At 48.1% G+C, this 26,441-nt stretch overlaps 3 protein-coding genes and 5 non-coding genes across 11 annotated transcripts in view; 7 read left to right on the top strand and 1 right to left on the bottom strand.

Annotated features, from left to right (window-relative positions):
• The window catches only part of TMC2 (transmembrane channel like 2), a 74,809-nt gene extending 67,523 nt beyond the window's left edge, over positions 1–7,286 (top strand). Inside the window, exons 18-20 of the mRNA XM_070485667.1 lie at positions 1,625–1,703; positions 2,575–2,692; positions 4,989–7,286. Coding sequence (XP_070341768.1) covers positions 1,625–1,703; positions 2,575–2,692; positions 4,989–5,206 — 415 coding nt within the window. The 3' untranslated portion in view covers positions 5,207–7,286. The remainder of the gene's footprint in view (positions 1–1,624; positions 1,704–2,574; positions 2,693–4,988) is intronic.
• A 6,869-nt stretch (positions 7,287–14,155) lies between these two features.
• NOP56 (NOP56 ribonucleoprotein) lies at positions 14,156–19,802 on the top strand. The gene is made up of 12 exons (XM_014828605.3): positions 14,156–14,196; positions 14,351–14,440; positions 14,785–14,899; positions 15,621–15,782; positions 15,956–16,154; positions 16,532–16,719; positions 16,801–16,952; positions 17,133–17,233; positions 17,600–17,748; positions 17,976–18,097; positions 18,284–18,424; positions 19,336–19,802. The coding sequence occupies exons 1-12, from the start codon at positions 14,194–14,196 to the stop codon at positions 19,708–19,710; spliced, it is 1,797 nt and encodes a 598-aa protein (XP_014684091.1). The 5' UTR covers positions 14,156–14,193; the 3' UTR covers positions 19,711–19,802.
• Positions 15,395–15,462, top strand: LOC123277496 (small nucleolar RNA SNORD110). Its single transcript, XR_006514447.1, has one exon. It is a non-coding gene; the product is annotated as a small nucleolar RNA SNORD110 (small nucleolar RNA).
• Positions 16,272–16,403, top strand: LOC123277488 (small nucleolar RNA SNORA51). Its single transcript, XR_006514439.1, has one exon. It is a non-coding gene; the product is annotated as a small nucleolar RNA SNORA51 (small nucleolar RNA).
• LOC123277495 (small nucleolar RNA SNORD86) lies at positions 17,296–17,381 on the top strand. Its single transcript, XR_006514446.1, has one exon. It is a non-coding gene; the product is annotated as a small nucleolar RNA SNORD86 (small nucleolar RNA).
• On the top strand, positions 17,815–17,885 carry LOC123277486 (small nucleolar RNA SNORD56). The gene has a single exon (XR_006514437.1). It is a non-coding gene; the product is annotated as a small nucleolar RNA SNORD56 (small nucleolar RNA).
• On the top strand, positions 18,143–18,213 carry LOC123277485 (small nucleolar RNA SNORD57). Its single transcript, XR_006514436.1, has one exon. It is a non-coding gene; the product is annotated as a small nucleolar RNA SNORD57 (small nucleolar RNA).
• IDH3B (isocitrate dehydrogenase (NAD(+)) 3 non-catalytic subunit beta) lies at positions 19,799–24,929 on the bottom strand. Of its 4 annotated transcripts, XR_001396066.3 has the most exons (13): positions 24,778–24,929; positions 24,568–24,648; positions 24,341–24,439; positions 24,121–24,241; positions 22,369–22,429; positions 22,159–22,291; positions 21,918–22,051; positions 21,723–21,825; positions 21,484–21,630; positions 21,144–21,238; positions 20,972–21,032; positions 20,037–20,238; positions 19,799–19,932 (listed from the first exon to the last, which is right to left on the bottom strand). XR_001396066.3 is itself a non-coding variant. In XM_014828626.3 (12 exons), exons 1-12 carry the CDS (start codon positions 24,811–24,813, stop codon positions 20,152–20,154), a joined length of 1,158 nt encoding a protein of 385 aa, XP_014684112.1. In that variant the 5' UTR covers positions 24,814–24,856; the 3' UTR covers positions 19,799–20,151. The 4 variants fall into 4 exon arrangements, 3 of the variants coding, with proteins under 3 accessions (XP_014684112.1, XP_014684123.1, XP_044604198.1); XM_014828626.3 differs by having other exon boundaries at positions 19,799–20,238; positions 24,778–24,856; XM_014828637.3 differs by lacking the exon at positions 20,037–20,238 and having other exon boundaries at positions 24,778–24,856.
• Positions 24,930–26,441: the final 1,512 nt, after the last annotated feature.

Raw genomic sequence — 26,441 nt, 5'->3', positions numbered from 1 at the left:
TCGCACTGTATGACTAAACGACAGTTTATCCATTCCTCTGCATAGAGGTGTTTATGTTGTTTCCATTTTTTTGCCATTGCAAGTGTGCTCCTTGTTTGCGTCTCCCGGCACAAATGTGAGCGTTTCTCTAAGATGGACCTCTAGAAGTGGAGCTCTGGGTCATGGATATGGGTTTCTTCAATCTTCTTTAGATAGTTCTGAATTGCTCTCCAAAATAGATGTATTTCCTTACATCCTCGATTTCAAACATCCTCTGCTTCTGGTCCCGGCATGAGAGAGGGCTGACGTGATAGAACCACCTGACTGTCCTGTTACCTCCTGAGGAAATTCTGGAACCCAGACAGCAAACCTGACCCTTGAAGGCAGCAAAGGAAAACACTAAATTCGGAAACAGCCTCCGGAGGAACACAGCCACTCATGAGCATTTTATCCTCCCTGACTCCAGTTCCTCCGTCATAAATGGGTTGTTAATTAGGAGAAAGGGCAAGATCTGGCACCGAGTAGGGGTCTTACAAAACACATACTGGTCCCTTCACCTGTCCTCCCTTCTTTCCACCCACAGTCCTCTGAGTCTTTTCTTCAGGAGGCTCATATGACAGCCTCTGACCCACACTCTGCCCCAAAGACAACGTGGTTCCTGCTCTCGGGTTGGAGAGAGCTCATAGACTCTACTGAAGTGGCTATGGGCGGCCCTGCCCTGAGGGGAAGACTTAGAATACCCAAGCTGGAGCAGCTGAGGCTTGAAATTCACGGAGAAAAGTGACAATTAGGATGAACCTAAAAAGCTCCCAGGCCACGAGCTGGCAGAGTACCCAATCCAGGTGGCACCCTGGCTTTTGTGGCCTCCCTCTTCTCAGGTGGTGCAGTCCAGGTCAAAGCCCTGGCTCTTGGCTCCTGAGAAAGGGAAGCCCAGGCTACAGCCTCAAAGGACACCCAGTCATCCAGGACTCTGAAAACCAGCAGCCCAGCACAGACAGTCCTGTCAGTGCTCCCTGGGCAGGGGAGCTTCAGAGCATCCAGAGCTGTGTTTCCAGGCAAACTGGGAGCAGGCACCGAGCACCTGTCGCTCCTCTCTCAGCACTTGAAGACTGTGGAGAGAGCTTTGGCTCCAAACGTGGGCTCCAATGAGTCTAACGGATGGGGAGACCTTGGGCAAATTACTTAACCTCTCTGAATTCCAGGATACTGATCTGTGAAGATGGGAGTCATCCTTTCTACTTCATGGGGTTTTGTCAAAACCAGTGAGATGTGGGGTGGGATGCACGTGGCAGGTGCCTGGGAACCACAAGCAGCTTCTTCTGCAAACAAGAAAGGCTGCTGCTTTGCCAGCTCTTCCGATTTCCCAGAAGAGAGATTCCTTTAGCCAATCTTTCCTGAGCACCTTGAGAGCTAGAAATTTGTGTAGGTCATTTCCATGTTCAACAAAACAGAGAGAGAGCGGGGATGTCCAGGACCTTTTCCACGTTGAGTGGAGAATGTAGGATGGTGGGACTTCCCTCCACCCCGCCCAGAGGCAAAAAGCCCTGACACCTATTCCAGGAAGCCTGCCTTGATTCCTTGGGTGGCCAGCTCTTGTCATTTTGCAAGATCGCAGAATCACAGGAGACACTCTTTTCTCTTGCAGCCTAGCCATCTACTACCTGAACTCAGTTTCCAAAAGCCTTTCCCGAGCTAACGCCCAGCTGAGGAAGAAAATCCAAGCGGTGAGTCTGTCAAGAGTTTTCATTCAAAAAGATGTCACGTTTCTGTTTGTTGCTAATTTGCTCTGTAAGCCCAGTTGTATCTTTAAATGGCCTTCTTCTAAACCAAATCCAAAAATATCTGTATTATAGGAAGCAGCCTTGTGAGATTCAACATGTGTTTATATTCTGAGGACGTTTGGGAGTACATAACAATAATTACTTAAATTTTAAGAGGTTGCTAAAGGACAGGAGAAATTCAGTGGATTCAACCAATGTTCATACATAATAAAATCAGTACCCACAATAATTCCTACAGATTAAAACTGATACTAAAAAAAAGAATACTGCTGTCAAAACAGCATATTGCTTGTTCCCCATGGCCTAAGAGGTCTCTTAAGTCCCCTCCACACGGGGCAGCCTCTCTCCACATGATCTGACACCCTGACTTCTGACTGCTCACTTCAGCAATCCCAGCCCCCACCCACACCTCCTACACACACACACACGGTAAAGGGCGGACCCCAACTCTCTCTAAGCCCCATCCTCCTTGCTTCCTCACTCCCTCTTCTGGAACGAACCTCATCTGCCTCACAGCCAGTTCCTCATCTGCTCTTCCTTCTCTTAATCTCACTGTCCTCCTACCCAGATAGAAAACCACTGAGACATGGGACCGGAGGGCTTCTGTCACCCCCGGCCAGGTGTGCCTTCAAATGCTGGGCAACCCTGAGTCTGGGGCTGCCCTCTGAGTCATGAGGACCAATACTAGGCGATTGAAGGTAGTTACCGAGAACCGGAGACAGAGTCCTTGCCCTCTAGATCTCCCCATCCTGGGCTCTGAGCCTCAAAGACCCATTTCCCTGGCCAGGACCAACCGTTCCTTTTTTTCCTGCAGCTGCGAGAACTTGAGAAGAACCATAAATCTGTCAAAGGCAGAGCCACAGCGAGAGGTTCAGAGGACACGGCTAAAGGCAGCCCCCAAAATGCCACCCAGCTCCAGCTCACCAAAGAAGGTAAATTCTGTTTCCTGATGATTGCTTTTCACCAGGCCACATGGGAAGGTGGGAAGAGCGTATGTGGTGAAATCACCCAATCTCGGATTGAAATCAGAATTCGGACAATCATTAGCTGTATGAAGTTGGGCAAGTTACAATAAAGATCAATGGTAGCACCTACTTCACTGGGTGGTGAAAACAAGATGGGATCATGCGTGTAAAGTGCTTCCCAGAATTCCTGGCACAGAGAAAGACTCAAGGAATCTGAGCTGGTAGGAGTACCTGTAAAATGGGAAAATGCCACCACTTCCCTTGCAGTGTCATTTCACTCATTTCTACCCCCTGAGTCTCTCACCACATTTCCTATGGTGACTGTTCTTATATTCCTTGCAATTTAGTCTTCATTTCTGAAATGACTTTCTTCTTCTTCTTCACTTTTTCTCCTGAGTCTGTCAGATCCCATGTCATATCCTCATGATCTGCTACTTAACCCATCATAGGAGCACAACTGGTGTCCCACCCGGATCCCTAGGTGTGGGCTGACATGGATCACAGCCACCCCAGATGGAGGACGTATTGATTTTCTGTGTTGTTCCGAGTGTTTTCTTTAGGAGGAGAAATAGGGAGATTTGCATTTTGCAGCTTCTGCTCCTACCAGAACCAGTTTGTATTCTCAAAAAAGAGCAGCGCTGGAGTTTCTAGAATAAAGGGTGAGAAAAGGCCACATGAGGAGTCCAGAGAAAGTATCACAGGGCCTCCAAGGGGAGTGAGCAGAGACCATCTACCCCCTGGGACTGGAATACTAACATATTGAAATAAACCATAAACAAGCGGATGTTGCAAAAAGGGGACAAGAAGTCTGTGTCAAAATAGAACCCATCCTGGTGAGTCTCCCCAATTTATGGAAGACATTTTGAAGCTGCAGGCGTTCTTGTTAGTAAGATCAGCCAGCAGTCCATAGATGCCCGCAGACTGGTTCAGAGATGAAATGCAGAAGAGCGACGGGCTGGCAGCTTATGGTGAAGCTGAAGAAAATAGTTGAAATGACCTAATTTTCCCACATGGGGCAAGAAATGGAGTAAATGTGACATTCTGTTGTAATATCACCAACAAAAACAAGACATATTTGGATACCAATGGACTTAGGTATGAAAGGAAAAACATTGGTGTATAAAATGTCTTTCGTGAGAAACCAAGAAACTTACACTGAATGACAGTGGTTGATTCATGTCCCCACAGTTCCAATGTGCCTGTCCACTTTATCCACCCCTTTACCCTCCTTTCTCAACAGGCTGCTGTTTGGAAGTTTGCCCTTGGCAAAATTTGAATTTTTATTACAGATATAAAGCTTTTTCAATTTTACGCTGATTAAATCAGTAGTGCGGTATTTGATTTTTAAAAAATAAAAGTGTTATCTGAACACATCAGTGGGTCTAGGGTGTTGGAGAGAGGTTAGGAAGATGGTCAACCTTTCATCTGGAACTCTCCAATAGCCTCTATTGCTGCCCTCACTTAGCTTCTCTTCTTAAAGTATTTGCTAGAATGATGCTAGCTGCTCTAATAAACAGGCCCAAAACAGCTAATGGCTCAAACACAATAAAAGTTTACTTCTCACTCAACATAAAGTCCAAATTGGGCGTTTTCACTTGATGGCCACTTTCTTCCCAAGTGATGATGTGGGGGCCTTGGCTCCTTCCATCCTGTGACTCCACCTGTATCAAGCTAGTGCAAGGGGAAGAGCCTAGAGGACACACCTGGAAGGGGAGCACACCAAAGCCTGGACTTGGGTCGCAGGCCACACCCATCCACAATGGAAACTTAGTGCATTTCTGTGTCCCAGGAACTGGGTTTGGTGAAGAACAAGCCAGTAATTGCCCCTAACTTGGAGTAAGGGGAAGGGAAGGAAAAGAGTAAGTGAAAGAGCTGGAAACTGGATCTGATTTCCAGAAGCACCATCCTGGGGCTGATCCAGTTTACACCGTCCCTTCCATCATCATGTTTCACTGTGGCCGCCAACTGTGAGGCTGTCGCTTTATTGTCCCAATGCTACACTCAAGAAAACCCAGGCTCAGAGAGTCTAGCACTCCAACTTTACTTCTCCAGCCAGCAGACAATACTCCTCCAACACATCTGTTTATGCAAAGGCTAGACCAAGGTGCCTCCAGACCCTGAGGGGGATCTGACCATCCTCACACCACCAAATAGGAATGAAATCTATGTACAGTGCAGGGCAGCTCCAGGGAGCTGCCATTCATACCAGGAAACTAGAGGAAAACCTCCCACATCCTCATTCTTGTCTTGGTTCATTTTTCAGGGGCCACACCTCACTCTGCCAGCCAAAGCCAGACCCTGGACAAGAAGACACAGGGCGCTGGGACCTCCAGTTCTGCTAGTGAGACCATGCTGCCTGCCTCCCAGCATCTCCCTGTATCTCGGCCCCCTGACGTCAGACCAGATTCTGGCCGTGGCCGGCCTCATACTCATCCTTGGAAGTCAGCCTCTGGAAAGAGTGCTGGGAGACCTCCCCACTGACAGCTGGGACTCGCAGGAGCACCATTCTGGGGCTGATCCTCAGGCCCCACTGGCTCACACCCCCCTAAATGAGTGTCTCTCTTCCTCTCTCCTCTCACAAACTTGCACATTCTCTCTCCTCTCATCGAATGTGGGAACTTTGATGACTTAGTCTCAGGCCCTTTTTGGCTACTAAGGGGGGAGGGCAATAGCTTCATCTGCCCTTTTGGGGAGCTGAGCCGCCGCACCCACTAACTGCCCTTCCCAGTACCCTGGTTCAGGCAGCTCTGGACCTTGCACTCACGGTGGTCTCCCTTGGCGTCAGACTTCAGGAGGAAGGGACAAGGTTGTCACAACCATCACAGGCTTTTTTCATGCCCATGTTGGGACACAGGTTTCTGCCAGCTCCACCAACTGACAGGAGGGTGCAGAGGGACCCACCTTCCTGACCATCACCTCTGTCCAAAGGAGGTGAGGTGGCTTAAGCACAAGGTACAAGAAGCCAATGAAAACAAAAGTAGCCAAAGTCCAGCCATGATGAGTGCAAAGATAGGGACACCCCAAAACCCAGGCTGAGGGGAGCTGATGCCTTTAAGCACCAAAAATGCATTGGGGCCCCCCAGCTAGCAACATTGACTGTTATTTATTGAGCAGTTGGCTTGTTTTGAGTACTGAGGATTTCTATTAAAGACAGCTGTCTGCAGGACTGTGCCAGATAACTTATTCTTCAATGCAGTATTAGTCTGGAAAATGGCCCAAGATCATGCTTGGGGCAGATGAGGTACATAGAGCATACAGGTATCTATATCACCCAACCGTGTCTGGAAAATGGACCGTATAAACCAAACCACTCAATAAATAACAGGTTATCAGGGGCGTGGATAAGATCAAACAGCCTCAGGCTCAGGTTATGAACGGATGCTTTTCTGTGTCTATGGAGAGAAATGTGGCACATGTGTGTAACTCATTACCAACCGTCTTGTTTGAGAAAGGAGCCAAGGAATTGGAGAAGCCTTTCAAATTTGACAGGAGGGTTTTCTCATTCACGAAATGAGTGTAAAGTGCCACCACCTTGTGGTTATTTCATGCAATTTCCTTTCCCGAAGCTCTTCCTAGTCACTGGATTTTAAACGGCACATTCCATTTCCATTGGTCCCCATTAGCGTTGCCCAGAGTAAAAACTCTGGGTTAATTTACACCAAAATGACACAGGAGCCATAGGCTAGGCTAAATAAAAGGGGAATAGATGCTATAGAGTATGATCCTTCTCAATGGGTGAGAAAAGCAAGGAGAAAGCAAGAACGGAGGGATGAAAGGCCTACACGTAGAAAGGAAAGGCCCCATGTGCCACATGGCTTTAAAGCTTGAACCTGGAGCCGGCCTGAGAAACCCGCAGCTCCCCTTCAGTCCTGCTGCCCATGCAGGACATTTTCTCAGCTGGAACTTTTTGAGAAATCAGTCCTGCACGTCACCTCCAAATTAATCTCCAAACAAACACTGCTTGATGGAGAATGAGGGTCTCATCAGACCCAAGCCACTCAGCCTGGCCTTCATTCAAGGGTCCTTATGTTCCAGGTCTTACATGCTAGATCCTTCAGTCTTTTGTCCAACTACTGACCAGGATGAATCTTACACTTCTAGCAGATTCTTTCCTTGTTTCCGGCTTTTGCTTCCACTCTTTCCATCCTCCTTCTCTAAACGACCTACACATTCTTCTATGAATATACAAAATCTCTCCTGGCCATGAAGTCTTCCTCAGGAACACTAGCCCAAACAGTCTTCCAGTCAGCCTCCCATACTACTGCATTTCAGCACTTGATTATGTCCAGTCTCCCAGGATTATGAAGTCTCTGAAGTAGGAGGTTATGGGTTAGCATTACCTTTGTTTTTATTATTCTCCCAGATGTCTGCATTGTTTACTCCCTTGCTTAAGATCTCTGCTCAAATGTCACCTCTTCGCTGAGAGCCTCTATGAAACAGGCAACATTCCTTCACGCTTATCAACACCTGAAGCGCTACATATCTGCTTGATTTTCCGTCTCTCCCTAGAATGTAATCTCCATCATGGCAGTGACTTGGTTTGTTTCCTACCGTATCCCCAGCACCTAGAAAGAAACCCAGCATGCGTTAGGCACACAAAACATTTTTTTTAACAAATGGAAGAATTGATTCTGTAGCTTCTTGAACACCAAGAGTTAATAGCTGATTCCTTATCTGCAAAAGAAGAAAGGCATTGGATCATACAGTCTGCTAGGTGCCTGCCCCAGAAGAGACCAGCTGAATGGAATTGCTTCGTTTGGGTTCTGAGAAGATGAATAGATGTAGCTTTGGGCTCACTTCTCTGCTCACTCCTCCCACCGCTCCAGTCTTCATGTCTGTGAGGTGTCTGCACACTAAAAAGTCTCCTAGGTCTAATGCATATATAAAGATGCCAGCTATCAGGGCCACACGAGCGCTTGAAGAACTGAGCTGAGGTTGACAGAAGCTGCAATCAAAGGTTAGGAAGCTCACTCGCTTGTGGCACCCCAAAATTGTTTTGATCAATAACACCTTGCCTCCTCATCCAAAACATAAGTAATGTCCTTCCCAGTGCAAAATCAGATGCTACCCAGTGCAAACTCATTAGGCAGTGACGGGTGGCTGGAGTTTTTCAAAGAGAAAAAGGAAGAAACAATGCTTAGAAAGTAGCCATGGGAAGCAAGGAAGACATCAACCTTAACATCCATCTAAATGATGTGTGTTTAGGTCATAGAAGGAATTATAACAGAAGCTAGAATAAATTTGGAATTGAATTATAATGAAAATATTGCACACCAAAATTTGTAGACTACAACTAAAGCAGGACTTAGAGGAAAATGCATATTGAAGAAGAAAAGCTTAAACGAATGAGCCAAACATCCATATCAAGAAATGAAGCAGAGAACAGCAAAATAAAGCTGAACAAGTAGAATAAAGGAAACAATAAAGAGCAAAAATTAATTCAAAAGGAGATAAACACAACAGAGAGAGTCAACAAAATCAAAAGCTTATTGTTTGAAAAGTGAGTAAGACTGAAAATTTTCTGACTAATGAACTAAAAAAAGAAAGAAGGTAAAAATAAATATTAAGGATAAAAAGGAGATCACTAGTACAGATGCTGCGGAAAGGTTAAAAATTTTCCAATTCCAACCTAAAAAATGTGAAAGCATAGATGAACAAATTCCCAGAAAACTATAACAAAATTGGTCCAAGAAAGTAGAAAACCTGAATAATTCTGTGACCATTATAAATTTGAATCCATAATTTAAAATATGCTTTCAAGATCTTCTCTTTGTTTTGGGGGTTTTGCTGTTTTATTATAATCAGAGCAAGCGTGGATTCCTTTTTGTTTATCCTGCTTGAGGTGCATTCCTGTATCTTTGCATCCATGCTTTTCATCAGTTCTGGGGAAACTTCATCCACCATCTCTCAAATATTGTTCTTCCTAGTGATGGTTAATTTTATGTGTCAGCTTGACAGGGCTAGGGGATGCCCAGATAGCTGATAAAACATTATATCTGGTGCGTCGGTGAGGATGTTTCCGGAAGAGATGAGCATTCGAATTGGTGAACTAAGTAAAGCAGACAGCCCTCCCAAACGTGGGTGGGCGTCATCCAGTCTTTTGAGTGCCAGAATAGAACAAAAAGGTGAAGGAAGGGCAAATTAGTTCATCTCTGCTTGGGCTGAGACATCCATCTTCTCCTCCCCTTGGACATTGGCGCTCCTGGTTCTCAGCCTTTCAGACTCAGATCCAGACTTACAACATCAGCAGCCTCCTACCACCATTCTCAAGCCTTTGGGCTTGGACTGAACTACACCACAGCTTTCCTGGTTCTCCAGCTGGCAGACAACAGATCGTGGGACTTCTTGGCCTCCATAACCATGTGAGCCAATTCCTACAATAAATCTCCTCATATATATCTATGTACATCCGATTGCTTCTGTTTCTCTGAAGAACCTTGACTAACACACTCTATTTTTCCTTCCTACCTTCTGGCAGAACAGAAGTTAAACCCTCTCATTCCACATCCTGTCTCCTCATTGCTCTCTCACCTATCTAATCTCTCTTTGTTGCATGATGGATAAGTTATTTCGTTAGATCTTCCAATTCACTAATGCTCTCTTCAGCCATGCCTAATTTGCTAATGAGTCATTGCGTTTCTTTTAAATTTCAACAAGTTTCTTATTTCTACAAGTTTCATATCTGTTCATTTCTGCCCTGCTGCCCTGACCATGGCACAGATGAAGCTGCATGCCTCCAAAAAAAATGATTTACAGAACCTTTCCTGTAAAAGGTCAGATAGTATTGTGGACTTTGTGCACCACATATACTCTCTGTTGCATATATATTTTTTCCAACCCTTTAAAAATGTAAAAATCATTCTTAGCTCTTGGGCCCTACAAAAGCAAGGTACAGGCCATATTTGGCCCATGGGTCACAGCTTGCTGACTCCTGCTCTAGAGATCCCACACTCCACCCAGCAGAATGGTCACCACGGCACAGGAAAGCTAATACAGCATTCGTGAGGATAAAAGCCCCTCTGGTAATGAGCCTGGTCCTCCCAGCTCATATAAGGCAGGCAAGTGATCCCAAAGACCATGTATACCTCAATGAGGAAATGCATGGGTGCCACACAGCATGGAACCAGTAGAGGCCTGAAATAAGGAGACCAGGAGCTCAGAGTTTCAAGCATCTGGCTGAGATCAGCATGTCTCAGAGGACAGAGGGCACAGGCTAGGGACCAGTCCAAAGCAGCCATGTTACAACAGGGATTAATGGGGTCCCAAGACACAGTACTAGAACCTGAACACAAAGACCTGAGACATCCCCCCACCCCTTCTCCCTACAACTAGGCTGAGAGCACTCTCATAAACCCTGGTGCCATTCTGAAAAGAGCTGAAGAAGAGAGAGGAAATCTAAAAGACTCTTAGCAACACTGTTTAAACCAGAAATGATTGAGATACCAATAATTGTCAAGTTTACACACTGAACATATTTTCCAGGTTCCAACAATATTTAATCAGAGTGACAGTAAACTGTCCATCTACTGCCACTGGAAATTGAAAAATGGAATGCATAACTGTTTTACCGTGTGAAACTAAACTGTGTTTAAAGATGATCTGTCTACATGTGTAAGTTAATGGCTAAAGTGAATGAAATGAGTCAAGGTACCTGGATGTATAAAAAAATGGGGTTTTAGTAGAGTCTTTTGGGAGGTGATGGGAGAATTGGGACTAAACTGAGAACAGGTCAAATGAAATGTTGTTGTAATATTTATTGACAAAAAAGAACAAGATGAGGGGCCAGCCTGGTGGCGTAGTGGTTAAATAAGGATGCTCCGCTTCGGTGGCCCAGAGTTCACAGGTTCAGATCTCAAGTGTGCAGAGCTACACACCACTCATCAAGCCACGCTGTGGCAGCATCCCACATACAAAAAGAGAGGAAGATTGGCACAGATGTTAGCTTAGCAACAATCTTCCTCAAGCAAAAAGTGGAAGATTGGCGACAGATGTTAGCTCAGGGCCAATCTTCCTCACACACACAAAAAAACCAGAACAAGATGAAAGACCACTAACACTTGCTGAGTTCCTACTACATGCCAGGTACCACACCTGTGTCATGTCTGGCCTATAGTAGATGTTTGATAAAATCTTTGTTGAAGAGACAAATGAATCCTCAGTCTTCATCCTGCAGAAGAAATGAAAGCTCAGGAAGATTAGGTGATTAACTTAAGGTCACCTGAACCCCGGTTTGCTGATTCTGATATGTATTTACTGCTGCTTAATATATCATCTTGAAATTTAGTGACTTAAAAACCACAATATATTATTTCTCACAGTTCTGTGGGTAGTCGGGGCCCAACTAGGTGGTTCTTCTGCTGGTCTTGTTTGGGGTCACTCATGTGGCTGCAGTCAGTTCCAGCAAGGGCTGGAACACATGACATGGCTTTACCCGTGGGTCTTCTCTCTTGACAGGGACAGCTGGAAAGCTGGACCTCTCCCGGAAGTCTCGGGGCCTTTCCTTCTCCATGTGGCTCTCCAGCACGTAGCTGAACTTCTTATGAGGCAACTCAAGGCTCCCAAGAATGCAAAACGCTGAGTAGGGGAACTGGCACAGAATCACTTCTGCCGCATTCTACTGGCAAAAAAGTCACAGACCCAGCCCTGTTCACTGTGGGAGGGGACTATACAAGGACCAAATGCCAGGAGGCACGGATCACGGGTGGTCATCTTTGGAGACTAGCTACCGCAGGTGATCCTGGGACACCACGCCCTTGACCTTCCCGTTACTTCATGCCATGATGAACACCCGCAATAGAACACGATTGGCTACTCTGCCTCAGAGAGATCATTCTGGCAGTGGAGAGACAGATGGTTTAGAGAAGGGGAAACCAAAGGTTTTGCAAAAGTCCTGAATTAGGCAGGACTGGTGGTGGTGGTGGTGGTGGTGAAGACCTGAACACAGACAGGAAAAGTGAACTCAGCAAACAGGCCAAAAGGAAGGAAGATACGGTCTCTAACATCACACGCTGCAGAGGTCCTGCTGGGGTCAGGACTATGAAATATCCGGGAGCTAGTTTAGTTAAGAGATGGAGGTGAGGAAGCCAAAGGAATATTTTTAGTGTTTGCACCATGTCCCCGTCTAATCATAAGCATTTGTTTTAGTTTTTTTTTAAAGATTGGCACCTAACAACTGTTGCGAATCTTTTTCTTTTTTCCTGCTTTTTCTCCCCAAAACCCCCCAGTACATAGTTGCATGTTTTAGTTATGGGTCCTTCTAGTTGTGGCATGTGGGACGCTGCCTCAGCGTGGCCTGACAAGCGGTGCCATGTCCACGCCCAGGATCCGAACCTGTGAAACCCAGGGCCACCGAAGCGGAGCGCGTGAACTTAACCACTCGGCTACGGGGCGGCTAGTATCTGCATCTCACTAGTTGAAGTGCACTTTTCTTCAGCCGTCTCTGAGTTAGCAAACCTCTTCAGCACAGCTCGGTTATAACCAGAGGACTCAAACCTATTCAAAGTACCACTGTGGTTAACTTTCAGCTCAGTGACTCTCAAGCTTTTTGCATTTAATGCACAAAAAAGTGTGTTTACATAACATATATAGTATATATACATATTTCCCCACGTATATATATGTATGTTTATACATACATGTATACATATGCATGTTTACCTGAGACAAAAGTTTCACAAATCAATACCCCTCCTCACTCTATGTGACATATTAGTCCCTATTCTCTTTCTTCCTATGTTTTTAATGCTGGCTAAGAATGTCTAAATAAATTCTATATTCCACTAATAGATTCTGACTTCTCCTTTGAAAACCCCTATCTAAGCGGATAAGCACCTGTAACCCCAGGAATATTTAGGATTAAGTATAGAAATAATGAAGCAATCAAAGTCATAGCATTAATATTTTCCATTACATTTTGGAACCCTTTATTTAACCTGGTATCTATAAAACAGAATTTAACATACTAATGTATGTAATAGATTAGTTTTGCAATTCAATTTTTTTTTCTTTAAAGCTTTTATTTTTCCTTTTTCTCCCCAAAGCCCCCTGGTACATACTTGCGTATTTTGGGTTGTGGTTCCTTCCAGTTGTGGCACGTGGGACACCGCCTCAGCGTGGCTTGATGAGCGGTGCCATGTCCAGGCCCAGGATCTGAATCCGTGAAACCCTGGGCCGCCCAAGCAGAGCACCAACTTAGCCATTCAGCCACGGGCTGGCCCCTTGCAATTCAATTTTTAAACGTGGAGTAACTGATTCAGACTCAGGTTGCAAGTGGATATATGTAACAGAACGTAACCATATTTGTAAGCAATACTGAGACTGAGAGTTTAAGATTTACCAGCCATATTTTTAAGTTAATATATTAAGACTGAGCTCAGTACTTGGATTTTGTTTGTCAAGTGACCGAATTGCTTAACAAGAAAATAAAATAAATTGAATTTATAAATGCACTTCAGTTATGGGAATTTAAGTTATAAAAATCCCCTTAAAATGATGCTAATCTACCAGCATGTATACTACCCTAGGAGAACTAGGTTTTAGATTTGCAACTCTAACATTAACTATTAAAGCAAAAGTAATTTCAAAATAGTCTACTGAGTGCCCAAAAGCCACCCTCGAGGACATGGAAGTGGCTCCAATCCACCGCTGGCTAACTGGGCGCTAACATCTAGGGCCATTCAACAGGGCGAGCAACAAGTGGCCCAGCAAAAGGAGCCCCGTTCTGCTGAAGCAGGGGAACGAGAAACCGACCTGGGAGGAGGTGGGATCGTCTTCCTTTTCGACTTTATCTCCGGCCACCCTCATTTTTGAAAATAATAAATAAAATACAATTTAAAATTGTATTTTAAGGCCAGCTACGAGGAGTCACGATTCCTCAGGGTCTACGCCAGTTTGCTCCAGGCCCCCTTCCGTTCTGGAGAGGAGGAAAGGGCGCGCGGCCCCGAGGCTCCTGGGAAGGTCTTCCCCGAGTGGGAAGCCGGGACGAAGGGGTACTGGGGACGTGAGGCGCAGGGAGAGGTCTGGGGCCCCAGGTACGGTGCCACGGAAAGCCGAGGGGGCAAGTTTCTGCCCGGGGAGGGTCGCCGCGGCCCGAGCGGGGCCTCCCGCCCGGGTTTTACCGAGCTCTGCCTCCCGTAATTATCTGATGAAAACAGAGGGAACGGACCATTATCCAAAAAGCGCCTTTCCCGACCGTCCTGCGGCCCGCATGCCGCCCACATACGGCGCGTCCCCAGCAACAGCGCAGGCGCGCGCCGCAGCGGCAGCCGGAAAAGGCCAGCCAGCCCGCGCTCGCCCCCCGCCCCCTCCTCCGGGCCGTACCACCCCGGCGGGCCCCCAGCCCGAAGGCCCCGAAAGGTATCGTCCTCGGCCTCTGATTGGCCGACGGCGCGGGGGCGTGGCCTCTGGAGCCGGGTTCCGCGCGCCAGAGCCCGCTCGTCGCATTGCGAGCCGGGCCGGGAGCGGGCGCCATGGTGAGGAGTGGTTCGGCGGTGTGGGCGAGGAGAAGGCCGCGGTGCGGGCCCGGGTGCAGGCCGGAGCCCGCGCCGGAGCCGGGGCCTACGCTGGGAGCGGGGCTGGGTGAACGCGGGGGCCGCGCTGACGCTCGCGTCCCGGCTCCCGTTCCAGGTGCTGCTGCACGTGCTGTTCGAGCACGCGGTCGGCTATGCGCTGCTGGCGCTGAAGGAGGTGGAGGAGATCAGCCTGCTGCTGCCGCAGGTGGGTGCCGCGGGGGCTCGCCTTCCGCGCCGTGGCCCAGCCGGCGCGCGGCCCCCAGCATGCACCGCGCGCTCCCACGTGGCCGGCCGCGCCGTGGAGGGGGTCCCAGAGCCAGGGCGTCGTTAGTGCGTTCGGACTTAGAGATTCGTTAGGACCACTCAGAAGTAAGCCTCCCTGACTCCGCCCCGTACCGACGAAGCAGATCTGGGATTTAGGGCCCATGATCGGTTCCTTTTTAAAGCGTCCGGCTGGTTCTTAGGTGCGTGCAAGGCCGCGAACCGCTGCTTTACTGCGCCCTAGAGGCAAGAGCGAGGGAAAGAAACCATTCATCCTTTCTCCCTCAGGTGGAGGAGTGCGTGCTCAACCTGGGCAAGTTCCACAATATCGTTCGTCTCGTGGCCTTTTGTCCCTTTGCCTCGTCCCAGGTTGCCTTGGAAAATGCCAACGCTGTGTCTGAAGGTGAGTCGACCACCACCATGTATCTTACGGAGGTAAGGCAGACAGAGTTCTGCTGCTGTTCTCCTAGGGGAGCTTGTGATAATTTGCTTTCCTCAGCTAAATTGTTCTATCTGGTATGTGCTAAGCTGTATTTAATGTGTACAGGATGTAATTTTAAAATCTTCATAGAGTTCAAGATCTGGAATATATGGTAGGCTAAATGTAATACCTTAAGTGCACAATCCAGGATGTAGGCTTTATTTTCTTGTGGGCACTGGAATGATAAATGATACTTAAATCTGGTAGGGCAGGCGAGTTTAATGCTAAACCCAATCAAATGTCATTCTCTGCTACTTTGTTCACTTGATTGAAAAGGGCAATTCTGATACTTAAAAGCCAAGAAAAAGAGGTTGGTCCCAGAAGGCAAATCAAGTATTTCATCGTGCTCCGGGGTGTTTTAAGCTTTCAGTTACGTATTTCGCTGTTTTCTTGGACCTCCCATGGTTGATGCAGGCTTTGCAGTGATGACTTGAGTCTGTCAATCCCCTGAGTGCAATCACTGATGTCTCCATGTCTCTGAGCAAAGCCTGAAGGGGAGGGGTCTAGGCATGCCATCCCAGCATGCTCTGCTGGACCATTGGAAGATAGATCTGTCACTTAAATCAGTTGAGGGCCCAGGGTCGCTTTTATGATTTTCAGCATCCTTCAGCTTGTTAGTGGGAGCTCTGTTCTTTGCTCTGAGGTGTTGTTCACGAGGACCTCCGCCTGCTCTTGGAGACTCACTTGCCGTCCAAAAAAAAGAAGGTACTCCTGGGCGTTGGGGACCCCAAGATTGGTGCTGCTATACAAGAGGAGTTAGGATACAACTGCCAGACTGGAGGCGTGATAGCTGAGATCCTGCGAGGTGAGACCATCGTCTGTTAGCATTCATGCCATTCTTCACATCTTCGAAGGAGATTCTGGAAACTTAATGGGGTGCTTAAGGTTGCTTCTGGGAAGCCTTCCTGCTTGGCTGGTGCCCATGGTGCAGGAGCCAGCTGAGAGCCCTTCCTTGCTCACAGTCTTGCCCTCCTCCAGGAGTTCGTCTGCACTTCCACAACCTGGTGAAGGGTCTGACAGATCTGTCTGCTTGTAAAGCCCAACTGGGGCTGGGACACAGCTATTCTCGTGCCAAAGTTAAGTTTAATGTGAACCGGGTGGACAATATGATTATCCAGTCCATTAGCCTTCTGGACCAGTTGGATAAGGACATCAATACCTTCTCCATGCGTGTCAGGTAAAGTGCAGGGGCAACCCCTGAGAATGGGGTCTTTGGCTCGTGGTTGAGCTAGTTTTGAATACTGAGATCAAGACTAGCTCCTGTGGGTAGAACCATGTGGGGTGGGGTGGGCTGGGCCTCCTGGTGCTTACCACAGGCTGTGTTCTTACACTGACTGTATAGAAAGAGGAGGCAGAGCAAACCCACCCCATATACACCTCAGCCCAGGCCCTTTGCCTGGTCTGTATTGTGAATGGGGGGACAAGGAGTTGAGGAGGTTTTGAATGTGACTTCTTCCCTGGCCCTTCAGGCAGAGAGTCAGTGTGGAGAGGGCTGAGGCTGTAGCTTTATTTGAGAGGACAGCTGAGCCAGGGAGTGATTGTGGTTCTTTGCAGGGAGTGGTACGGGTATCACTTTCCTGAGCTGGTGAAGATCATCAATGACAATGCCACATACTGCCGCCTTGCTCAGTTCATTGGAAACCGAAGGGAGCTGAATGAAGAAAAGTTGGAGAAGCTGGAGGAGCTAACAATGGATGGGGCCAAAGCCAAGGCTATTCTGGATGCCTCGCGGTCCTCCATGGGTCAGTACAGAGCCTGGCAGCCAAAATAAGGTATGGGGCTCTGGAGGTCTGACTTGCACATTTACACTTGGTGTCGCTTAGGCATGGACATATCAGCCATCGATTTGATAAACATCGAGAGCTTCTCCAGCCGTGTGGTGTCTTTGTCAGAGTACCGCCAGAGCCTACACACTTACCTGCGATCCAAGATGAGCCAAGTAGCCCCCAGCCTGTCAGCCCTAATTGGGGAAGCGGTACGTCATGGGGAGCACAGAAATGGGGATTGAGGAACATTGCCATGTATATCCACACTGCTTTATTTCCTGACCCACCATATCTTCCCTGATTGCACTTCAAGGGGAGAGGCAAAGCAGGGTTACGCAGTTGGTATGTTGGCAATTGTAGCTTCCCTAATTCTTTGAATCCTTCTCCAGGTAGGTGCACGTCTCATTGCTCATGCTGGCAGCCTCACCAACCTGGCCAAGTATCCAGCGTCCACAGTGCAGATCCTTGGGGCTGAAAAGGCCCTGTTCAGGTACCAGTGAGGGCACCTGCCCACACTCAGGTGCCACTTCTGGTGCCCACTGCTTGTTTGGGGATCACAGTGATGGCTAACCAGGGCTCCCTGACCTATACAGGCCTCTGCTATGGGGGTGATGGCCAGTCCTGGTGTCTGAGTGATTCCCAGGGCCCAGCAAAGGGACCAAGTTTCCAGGTCAGCGACATTGGATGCCTTCCCTCTGTCTCTGGGAGCTGTGGGTTGGCACAAGGTGGGGTGAAGACCCAGCCCAGCCTGAGGCTCAATCTGGAAACTGGGGGAAGTAGGGAGGGGAGGAGCTGCCTTGGCTAATAGGGTTGAAATTTCTGATCTTGAAATCTCCACTGAATATTCTTCTCCCAGAGCCCTGAAGACAAGGGGTAACACCCCAAAATATGGACTCATTTTCCACTCTACCTTCATTGGCCGAGCAGCTGCCAAGAACAAAGGCCGCATCTCCCGATATCTGGCAAACAAATGCAGTATTGCCTCACGAATTGATTGCTTCTCTGGTATGGGGCGGGGTTGGCAGTTGTGAGGAAAAGGGAGGGAGGGGAGGCTGACTACCTTAGCAGCTTCTACAATGATGCCAGTATTTTTCGTCAACAGCAGTTCACCTAGTGAGTGTTGATACTTTGGGTCTGAGTGGAGCTGACAGTAGAGGGAATACTGGGGTGGGGAGTAGTTTGCCCTTTAAGGGGCTGACAGGCTTTGTTTACCCACACACACACACATCCAGAGGTCCCCACAAGTGTATTTGGGGAGAAGCTTCGAGAACAAGTCGAGGAGCGGCTGTCCTTTTATGAGACTGGAGAGATTCCACGAAAGAATCTGGATGTCATGAAGGAGGCAATGGTTCAGGTCAGTTTGGGCTTCACTAGGTGGGGGAGGACCATAGCTGGCTGTTGGAGGTGATGAGCTGTCTTAGCCTGACCTGGTAGAGTGGAGGCAAAAAACTGATTTAATGAGCCTGATCCAGTAAAGCCAGAAGGGAGACCTGGAGAGCCGCAGGTCTGGAGAACTTTTTTAGCACTTTTCTTTGGCCAGGCAGAGGAAGCGGCTGCTGAGATTACCAGGAAGCTGGAGAAACAGGAGAAGAAACGCTTGAAGAAGGAAAAGAAACGCCTGGCTGCAATTGCTGCCCTTGCATCTTCAGAAAACAGCAGCAGTACCCCGGAGGAGTGTGAGGTCAGTAGGCAGGTTAGCCCTCAGGCCTAGGTGTGAAGATCTTAGGTTGTAAGATTTTCAACAGCAGGACAAAGGTTATGCTACCTTAAGCCATAGTCTTGAGTCCAGGCTTTTGGACTGAAATAAGGACCTGAAATATCTAAAACTACCTCTTGAGAGAACTTGCACAAGAGTACAGAGAGCTGGTTGCAGTACACACGCATTCCCTGGGCAAGTGTTTTCTGTCCTTGGCTGCCTCCCAGGAGTCTTCAACTGGGGGTAGTGTAAATTGCTGCTCTGCTTGTTCTCAGACGTGTGTCTGGAGGTACCATTTTCTAGCGGGGATTGGGGAAGGGAGGTTTCAAATGTGCTAGGTTAGAATCACTTCTCCTGGGATCTTCACATAGTGCCCAATTTGTCAAATAGTGTTTCAGGGTCCCTTCTGGAACTTGGCATGATGATTCTATAGTGACCAGGATGGTGAGTTTTTCTATAAATTATTTAATGGGCTTAGATAATCACATTTTCTCCCCACCTTCTAAGTGGGAGTCACCCTTGGGGTAGATATCCAGAATTATATCCATATAGTTAAAACTATCCCAGTGGTTTTTTTTTTCAAGATTTTATTTTTTTCATTTTTCTCCCCAAAGCCCCCCAGTACATAGTTGTGTATTCTTTGTTGTGGCATGTGGGATGCTGCCTCAGCGTGGTTTGATGAGCAGTCCCTTGTCCGCGCCCAGGATTCGAACCAGTGAAACACTGGGCCGCCTGCAGCGGAGCGTGCCAACTTAACCACAGGGCCAGCCCCAAAACGATCCCAGTTTTAACAGCATTTCCACCAGTCTTTCTGCCCTACTACTTGCCAGAATTTTAATGGAGTGTGTTCATACAATGATGAGTGACACTGCTCCATGTCCACTTCCCTTTTTTAGGAGACAAGTGAGAGACCCAAAAAGAAGAAAAAGCAAAAGCTCCAGGAGGCTCCTCAGGAGAATGGAATGGAAGACCCATCTGTCTCTTTCTCCAAACCCAAGAAAAAGAAATCTTTTTCCAAGGAGGAGCTGATAACTAGTGATCTTGAAGAGACAGCTGGCAGTGGAAGTCTTCCCAAGAGGAAGAAATCTTCCCCCAAAGTGGAAACAGTTACTGACCCTGAAGAGGCAGGAAACAGGAGTGTCCCCAAGAAAAAGAGGAAATTCTCTTCCAGGGAGGAGCCGCTCAGCAGTGGACCTGAAGAGGCTGCTGGCAGCAAGAGCAACAGCTCTAAAAAAAAGAAAAAGTTCCAAAAGCTATCCCAGGAAGATTAGAATGGACATTTCCTGCTGGGGCCTAACCCACAGGACATTTTCCAACAACCTAACCCATCCCATAAACCCCAATAAAAACAAATTCATAAAGAGTCGATATACATGTTTTATTGAGACACCTTAAACAGGTGTGGGTGGGACCTATGGGCGGGACAGGGCATCAATGACAGCCTCAGTGAAGTCTTGGCAGGTAGCATAGCCACCCATGTCAGAAGTTCGAACCTGTGGGGGAGAATTGTCATCATCCCTGTGGCCTAGGCCCCATCCCTAACCCCCCCTCCAACCACCACCTAATAGTTCCCTAAGGAAGCCAGCCCCAGGACAACCTAGGCTCTGCCCAGGTGATGGTTATGGTCAGGTTAAGGGCTCTTCTCTGGTCCACTGTACTGAAGGGAGATGTAGGTAGTATGGTCCTTGTGAGGTTGGAGGGACTAAAGGGCTCTAGCCCCCATAAGGGTGCAGGTGGCCGATGACAGACTTGATGAAGTCGGTTGTGGTGCTGTAGCCGCCCATGTCTCGAGTCCGCACCTACAGCCACCACCGGCAACAGCCGTGGGGGAGAAGAGAAGAGAGCCCATGAAGGGGGGGTAGGGCAATGTGATGGCAATGGGATCCAAGAAGGGGTGACAAGGCTAAAAAGAAGATGCAATGCAGCAGAGATGCAAGGCCAAAAGAAGATGCGATGTGGCAGAGATGCAAGGTGGCCAGGTTTGGAAGAGCATAGGGGCCCATCCACTCCTGAGAGCCAGAGCCACTCTTAGAGCCTATGCTGCAGCCTGGGCAGGATGGAAGGCTGAGCATGAAGTGAGATGGGGAACACAGACTGGAGACAGCATGAGGATGCCTTGGAGGAAATAAGGAGAGAGACCAGGCGGAGGAAAGATGAGGGCAGGGGAATGCAGATGAGGATGGGCTTCCAGATGTGAAGGTGCCCCCAGGGCCTCATCCTGCCTGCTATCTCCCTCTGCTCCTCCATCCCCCATACTCCCCCCAGAGAGACAGCTGCAAGTTTGGCATGAAGATGGCCCATAAAAGAGCCAAGGGATGGAGCAGGAAAGAGGGAAGAGCAGATGGGAACTAAGACAAAGGAGATCAAGAGGATGAAACAGCCAAGAGAAGGGAGGTGAAGAACAGCCCTGAGAGGGACAGCGGAAGACCAGACAGCAGATACTCTGGGGTGCTGGAGGGAAAGGCGGTCCCAATTCAGGTTCCCCAGAGAGTAGTGCCAAGGCCCTGAGCCCTGCAGCCTCTCTAAACTCACCTTGCCCACTTTGATCACCTTCTTCACGGCATCTGCAATCATGTTGGAGTGATACTCGAGACTGTCAATGTGGACAGAAGAAACTGAGATTCCTCCCACATCATCCCCGACTTCCCCACCTGTGCTCCCCCTTACAACACCGGGCCTCCTCCCCCAGCCCACCATGACCTACTTGAGATGCCGCAGCATGTTGGAAGCTGACAACAGCATAGCGGTGGGGTTGGCTATATTCCTGCCCACTGCCTGGGCAAATGGGTGCCGGGCACCCTGTGGAGAGAGGAGCAGACCAGAGTCACTGCAAGCAGATGTCATGCAGCAGCTGAGGTCAGGGAAGGGCATTAGGGCAGAGGGAGGTCAGACCAGGGACACTCAGAAAAGGCATTGGGAGGGTGGAGGGCAGGAGCAGGCCAGGGTTACTTAGGAGAGGACAGAGTGGGGGAACTATCAGGGGAAACCTGAGGTCAGAAGAAGGGCATGCAGAGAGGGCTTAGGGAGGAGGGGACCTCACTCACCGTCTCAAAGACTGCGTACTCTGCACTGTAGCTCTCACCGGGGACCACACCAGCTCCCCCAACCAAACCAGCAGCCAGATTGTCGATAATGTTCCCATAGAGATTGGGCATCACCAGCACATCAAACTGGTAAGGATTCTGTACCAGCTAGGGGGTGAAATGTGGGCATGGAGAAGAGAAGTAAATGCCACTCCTGCCCTCCCTCAGCACTGAGAGTGTAGACACAGGGAAGGCCTTACCTGCATGCAGCAGTTGTCTATGATCATTGTCTCAAACTTGATTTTGGGGTACAGTTCAGCAACTTCCTCACAGCACTGCAGGAATAACCCATCCCCAAGTTTCCTGTCCGTGGGCCAAAGGAAACAGATTCAGCCAAGAGAGTGCAGGGGGCTACCTTCCCAGGATCCTTCCCAAGGCAAAACCATTTCCCTCACATGATGTTGGCCTTGTGGACAGCCGTGACCTTGCTCCGCCCCTTCTTAGTGGCGTAGTCGAAGGCGAACTTTGCAATCCGCTGAGATTTGGTTCGAGTGACAATCTTCAAGCACTCAATCACACCCCTTGCACTCTGTGTAAAAAGAGAGAAGCAGCTAGATGACACTGGAAAGAACGGAAGAAGGAGCTATGCCTCTCTCCCACCTTTGCCCCTGCCCTCCCCAATTTCTAGGGCCTCACCTCATGTTCCAGAGAGCTGTATTCCCCTTCTGTCTGCTCCCGAATGATCACCAGATCTAAATTGTTGTGTCGAGTCTTATACCCAGGAAGTGACTTCACATGGACTACATTGGCAAACAAGTCCAACTTACGCCTGGGGGTGGGACAAAGCCATCAGCACTGTCCCTGGTGCCCCAGTACCCCTCTAACCCATGGCCCCTTGTCACCTACCTCAGCCGCATATCGTAGGAGGCTAATTCCCCCTTATACTCCATCGGGGTGTGGATCTTTCCTGCATAAACAAAGTTGGCAGGGGAGGGTGTCAGGCACAGGCCAAGCCCAAGGGCACCCAGATTGGGGTCCAATCTTCTCAGTGACATAATGCAACCCAGACTCTCATTTCCCACTCCCAAATCAGTGACCCTTAAGTGCCTCTAGAGGCAAGAGGCAAAGAAGAATAACGTAATTAAAACCAGAAACATCCATCCATCCACTGTTTTAATTTTAGTCACCATATTCAACTTACGTTGAAACTTCAAAATGACCTAAAAGGAGGACAGATGCTATTTTCATGTTATCAAAGAGCCTGGGTTTAACAGGTTGAGAAAAAATGCTACCTTTCTTGATGTTTCTGTGTTTATGTATTTGAAATTTTCTCAACCAACACTTATTAAATATCAACCATGTGTCAGGCACTAAGGATATCAACCAAAAAACACAACACACAACTCTTGTCCTCAAAGGGCAAACAATGCATTGGGGAAGGCAGATAATATGAAAGACATGATACAAACCATGGGAGAGGTATTAACGGCATACATAAGAACACAGAGACGAAATTCCTTCTGGTAATATCAAGAAGTGTCACAGAAAAGCTGGCACTTCAGCCAGCCCTTAGGTTAACTGAGTGCAGTAGGTTGAATAGTGACCCTCAAAATGATATGTCCATGCCCTAACTACCAGAACCTGTAAATGTGACCATATTTGGGAAAATAGTGTTTGCAGATACAATTAAGTTAAAGATCTTAGATGAAATCATCCTGGATTAGAGTGGACCCTAAATCCAATGACAAGTCCTTATATAAGAAAAGGAGAAACAGATACACAGAACAGAAGGGAGAAAACCATACGAAGACAGAGGCAGAGATTGGCATGATGCACCTACAAGCCAAGAAATACCAAGGAACACCAGGAGCCATGAGGAACCACCAGAAGCTGGAAGGGGCAAGTAAGGTTCTCCCCTAAGCCTGCAGAGGGAGCCCTGCTAACATGTTAATTTCAGAATTCTGGCCTCCAAAGCTGAGAGAGAATCAATTTCTGTTATTTTAAGCCACCAGGTTTATAGTAGTTTGTTACAGCAGCCCCAGGAAACTAACACAGTGAGTAGAAAGGATTCTGACAGCCAGCATCAAATGAAGAACATTCTAGGCAGAAGGAACACTGTAAGTCAAGATAGTACATGTATTTGGAAACTAAGACAGTCTACTGTGACCAAAGCACAGAACAAGTATTGTGGAAATGAAGGCAGAAAAGCTGAGTCAGCTTACAAAGAACTTACTTTCCTATGCTAAGGCTGGGCCTGGCAAAGTCACGCTTGTCTGTCCAAGAGAAGAGATGTAGAAGATGGACTGTAGGGGCAGAACTGGAAACCAAAAGATCTAATGAGGAGATTAAAGTAGAGAAGCTGAAGGGAAGACAGAATGAAAGGGGCAGCCAGAAGTGTCATTCTAGAAACACAAGACGACTTGATGACCCATAATGCAGTCCCATGACAGACCCCAACTCTTGGAGCCCTTCTCTATAGATAGCTCACGTCATCTCTCAACTCCTGGGTTTCCAACACAAAGGAACAAATGGGCACCAATCAGCGGTGGGGGCTTGGGGGAGTTAACGTATTAGTACGTGCGGAGAGAAGCTTAATGAACATTTGCTCTTTAGATTTTTAAATGACACATGGGCAGGATAGCAAGGGGGCACACGTACCAATGATGGCCACCTTGTTCTCCTTCATGGAACTCAGCACCTGCTCCAGCTTCTCCTCAGATGCCATATTCTGTACCTCGCTCAGGTGATGTTCCTGGAACTCCACCGGGACAGAGGCAGCCTTCAAGGACAGGTCCCAAAACTCGCAGGGTCAGAATCGAGTAAGTCCTTTCCAACCCACTCCATCGTCCCTGCTGGCTGATTCCCCCGAGCCACTCACCTTGAACACCTCCTTGACAGCGTGCATCAGCTCAGGCCCCACACCGTCTCCTGGGAGCATGGTCACGGGAAAGGCGCCCTCCACCCTTACATCCTCGGCCTGCAAGCGAGGCCATCAGAGCTAGAGCTGGGGCGGGAGCAGGGGTCCTGAGGGCAAGGGAGGGATGGGGAAGCCTGGGGAGGAGGTGTCAGGGACTTAGGCGAGACCGGAGCCGGACTTGGGCTTACCTGGCTCCGCGAGGCGGCGTGCGCCACCGCCGAGGTACCCAGGCTCCGCCATGCCCCCGGGTTCGGGGCAGCAACCAGCGCCTGCGACAGGGATACACAAGCCTGTGAGGTCGGGTCGAGGATCCCCGGACCCCGAATACCGCAGTGAGCCTGGTACAAACCCGCTGCTCCCCCGCCCGCCCCCAGCCCGGCCTGACCCCCCGGGCTCACTCGGGTCAACCAGCGGACGCCGCCGAGAGCCGCCATGTTTCCCGCAGGAGGTCGCGTGGGAAGTGACGCCGGAAGCTGGCGCGGCCCGGCCCCCTGACTTCCGGTCCGTCATGGGGCGCTAGGCGGTTCTCCCTTTACTTCTCAAACCAATACTCCCTGCTCACTGCTTTTCCTGCTTCCTTTTCATCCTCTTCTCATGACACCTTATCCTGGAGGCTAATGGGAGACGCAGCCAGTTTGTCTACTTCTTTAAGTCACCATATTTAGTTTATGTTGAAATTCAAAGTAACATTAAAGGAAAATATGAGGTGGCATGTTTGTCAAACAAGGACCTGAGCTGAATAACAAGTTGAGAAACAATCTGTCTTAATGTTTTCGTATCTACTTGTTTCTTATTCTTTTAACCAGTACTCACTGAACGTTCATATGTCAGGCACTAAAAGCGTTACTGAACACGATACAGTCCATGGGAGAAGGTGTGTGTCTGGTTTCTCCCTAGGTCTCCCAGCCTGCCCAGTTCCTCTGTATTAACCAAGTTTCCTCATTGTTTTTTCCTATGTGGTCTTGTTGTTTGGTCTGACAGTTGTTTCCTTAATAGTGTCCCAGGCCTGAAATCCCCTGAGCAGGATGGTAGTTGGAGACAAAAATTACTTCAGCCATGTAAATGTGACTAAAAGGGAATTTTAGACGGATCTTTAAAATTCCAGTCACATGCTGTTTACTAGTGATGTGCCTAAAAACGAAATGACACAGGACTATTTGCCTAAGCCAGTGTTCTGGAGGTGTGGTTTTGGATCACCTGTCCAAGTGGACCAGGGGCACTTGTAAAAGTGCAGACTTATGAGTCCCACCCCAGACTTGCTGAATGGGAATCTCGGGAATGGGGCCCCCCAAAATACATTTTTAATGGACTCCCCCAGATGATACTCACTGAAATTTAAGAACCACTAGCTAGGTTCTCTGTGATTTGTATACCTCATCCATCCAAAAATGTGCAGAATGTTCTCCCAGCCCAAGAGAGGGAATGCAGTGGCTCTAATCTTGGGGACCAAGCACAGGCTTTGTGCCTCCTTCTCTGCATTCTTTTTGGCAGGGCATTCTCTACGGTAGTAGGATGGAAAGATTTTTAGATTTAAAGTTTAAATAATGAATATGTAATGAGAGTCTTGAACAAATGAAAAGTGCTGTGTAAATATAAGGCTGTTATAAATATTATGGTTAATATAATGTGTTAATATATAATATTAATATACTCCTCAGTCTCTACTCATATATCCCATAGAACATTAAAACCAGAGAGTATCACAGTCTTGTTCCCATAGACTCCCTAGTCCCAACTTCCACACTGCCATTGCTATCCACCACCATTTTTCTCCTCCAAATATTGCTCTTTCTGATAAAGAAAAAGTGAAAGATTTACTCTTTTTAAAAACTATATTGAAAAAATATATATTGGCTGTTACTTTAGGAAATTTAGAGTGAGAAAGCAGAGATATGTGCCATCTTGATCCAATCTCTGATAATAATCAAATCTGCATCTCAGGAAATTTTTTTTCTTGAGAGTCACTACAACATTATCTCCAACTCTAAATTCTGCACAGACCTGAGCCAAGACTGATGCTCAAACAATATCTTCTAACTGGTGTAATGCCATGTGGCTGTCA

This window comes from Equus asinus, chromosome 15 (genome assembly GCF_041296235.1).
Source record: "Equus asinus isolate D_3611 breed Donkey chromosome 15, EquAss-T2T_v2, whole genome shotgun sequence".
Taxonomy (NCBI): Eukaryota; Metazoa; Chordata; class Mammalia; order Perissodactyla; family Equidae; genus Equus; species Equus asinus.
This window is presented reverse-complemented; position numbering and strand designations above follow the sequence as displayed.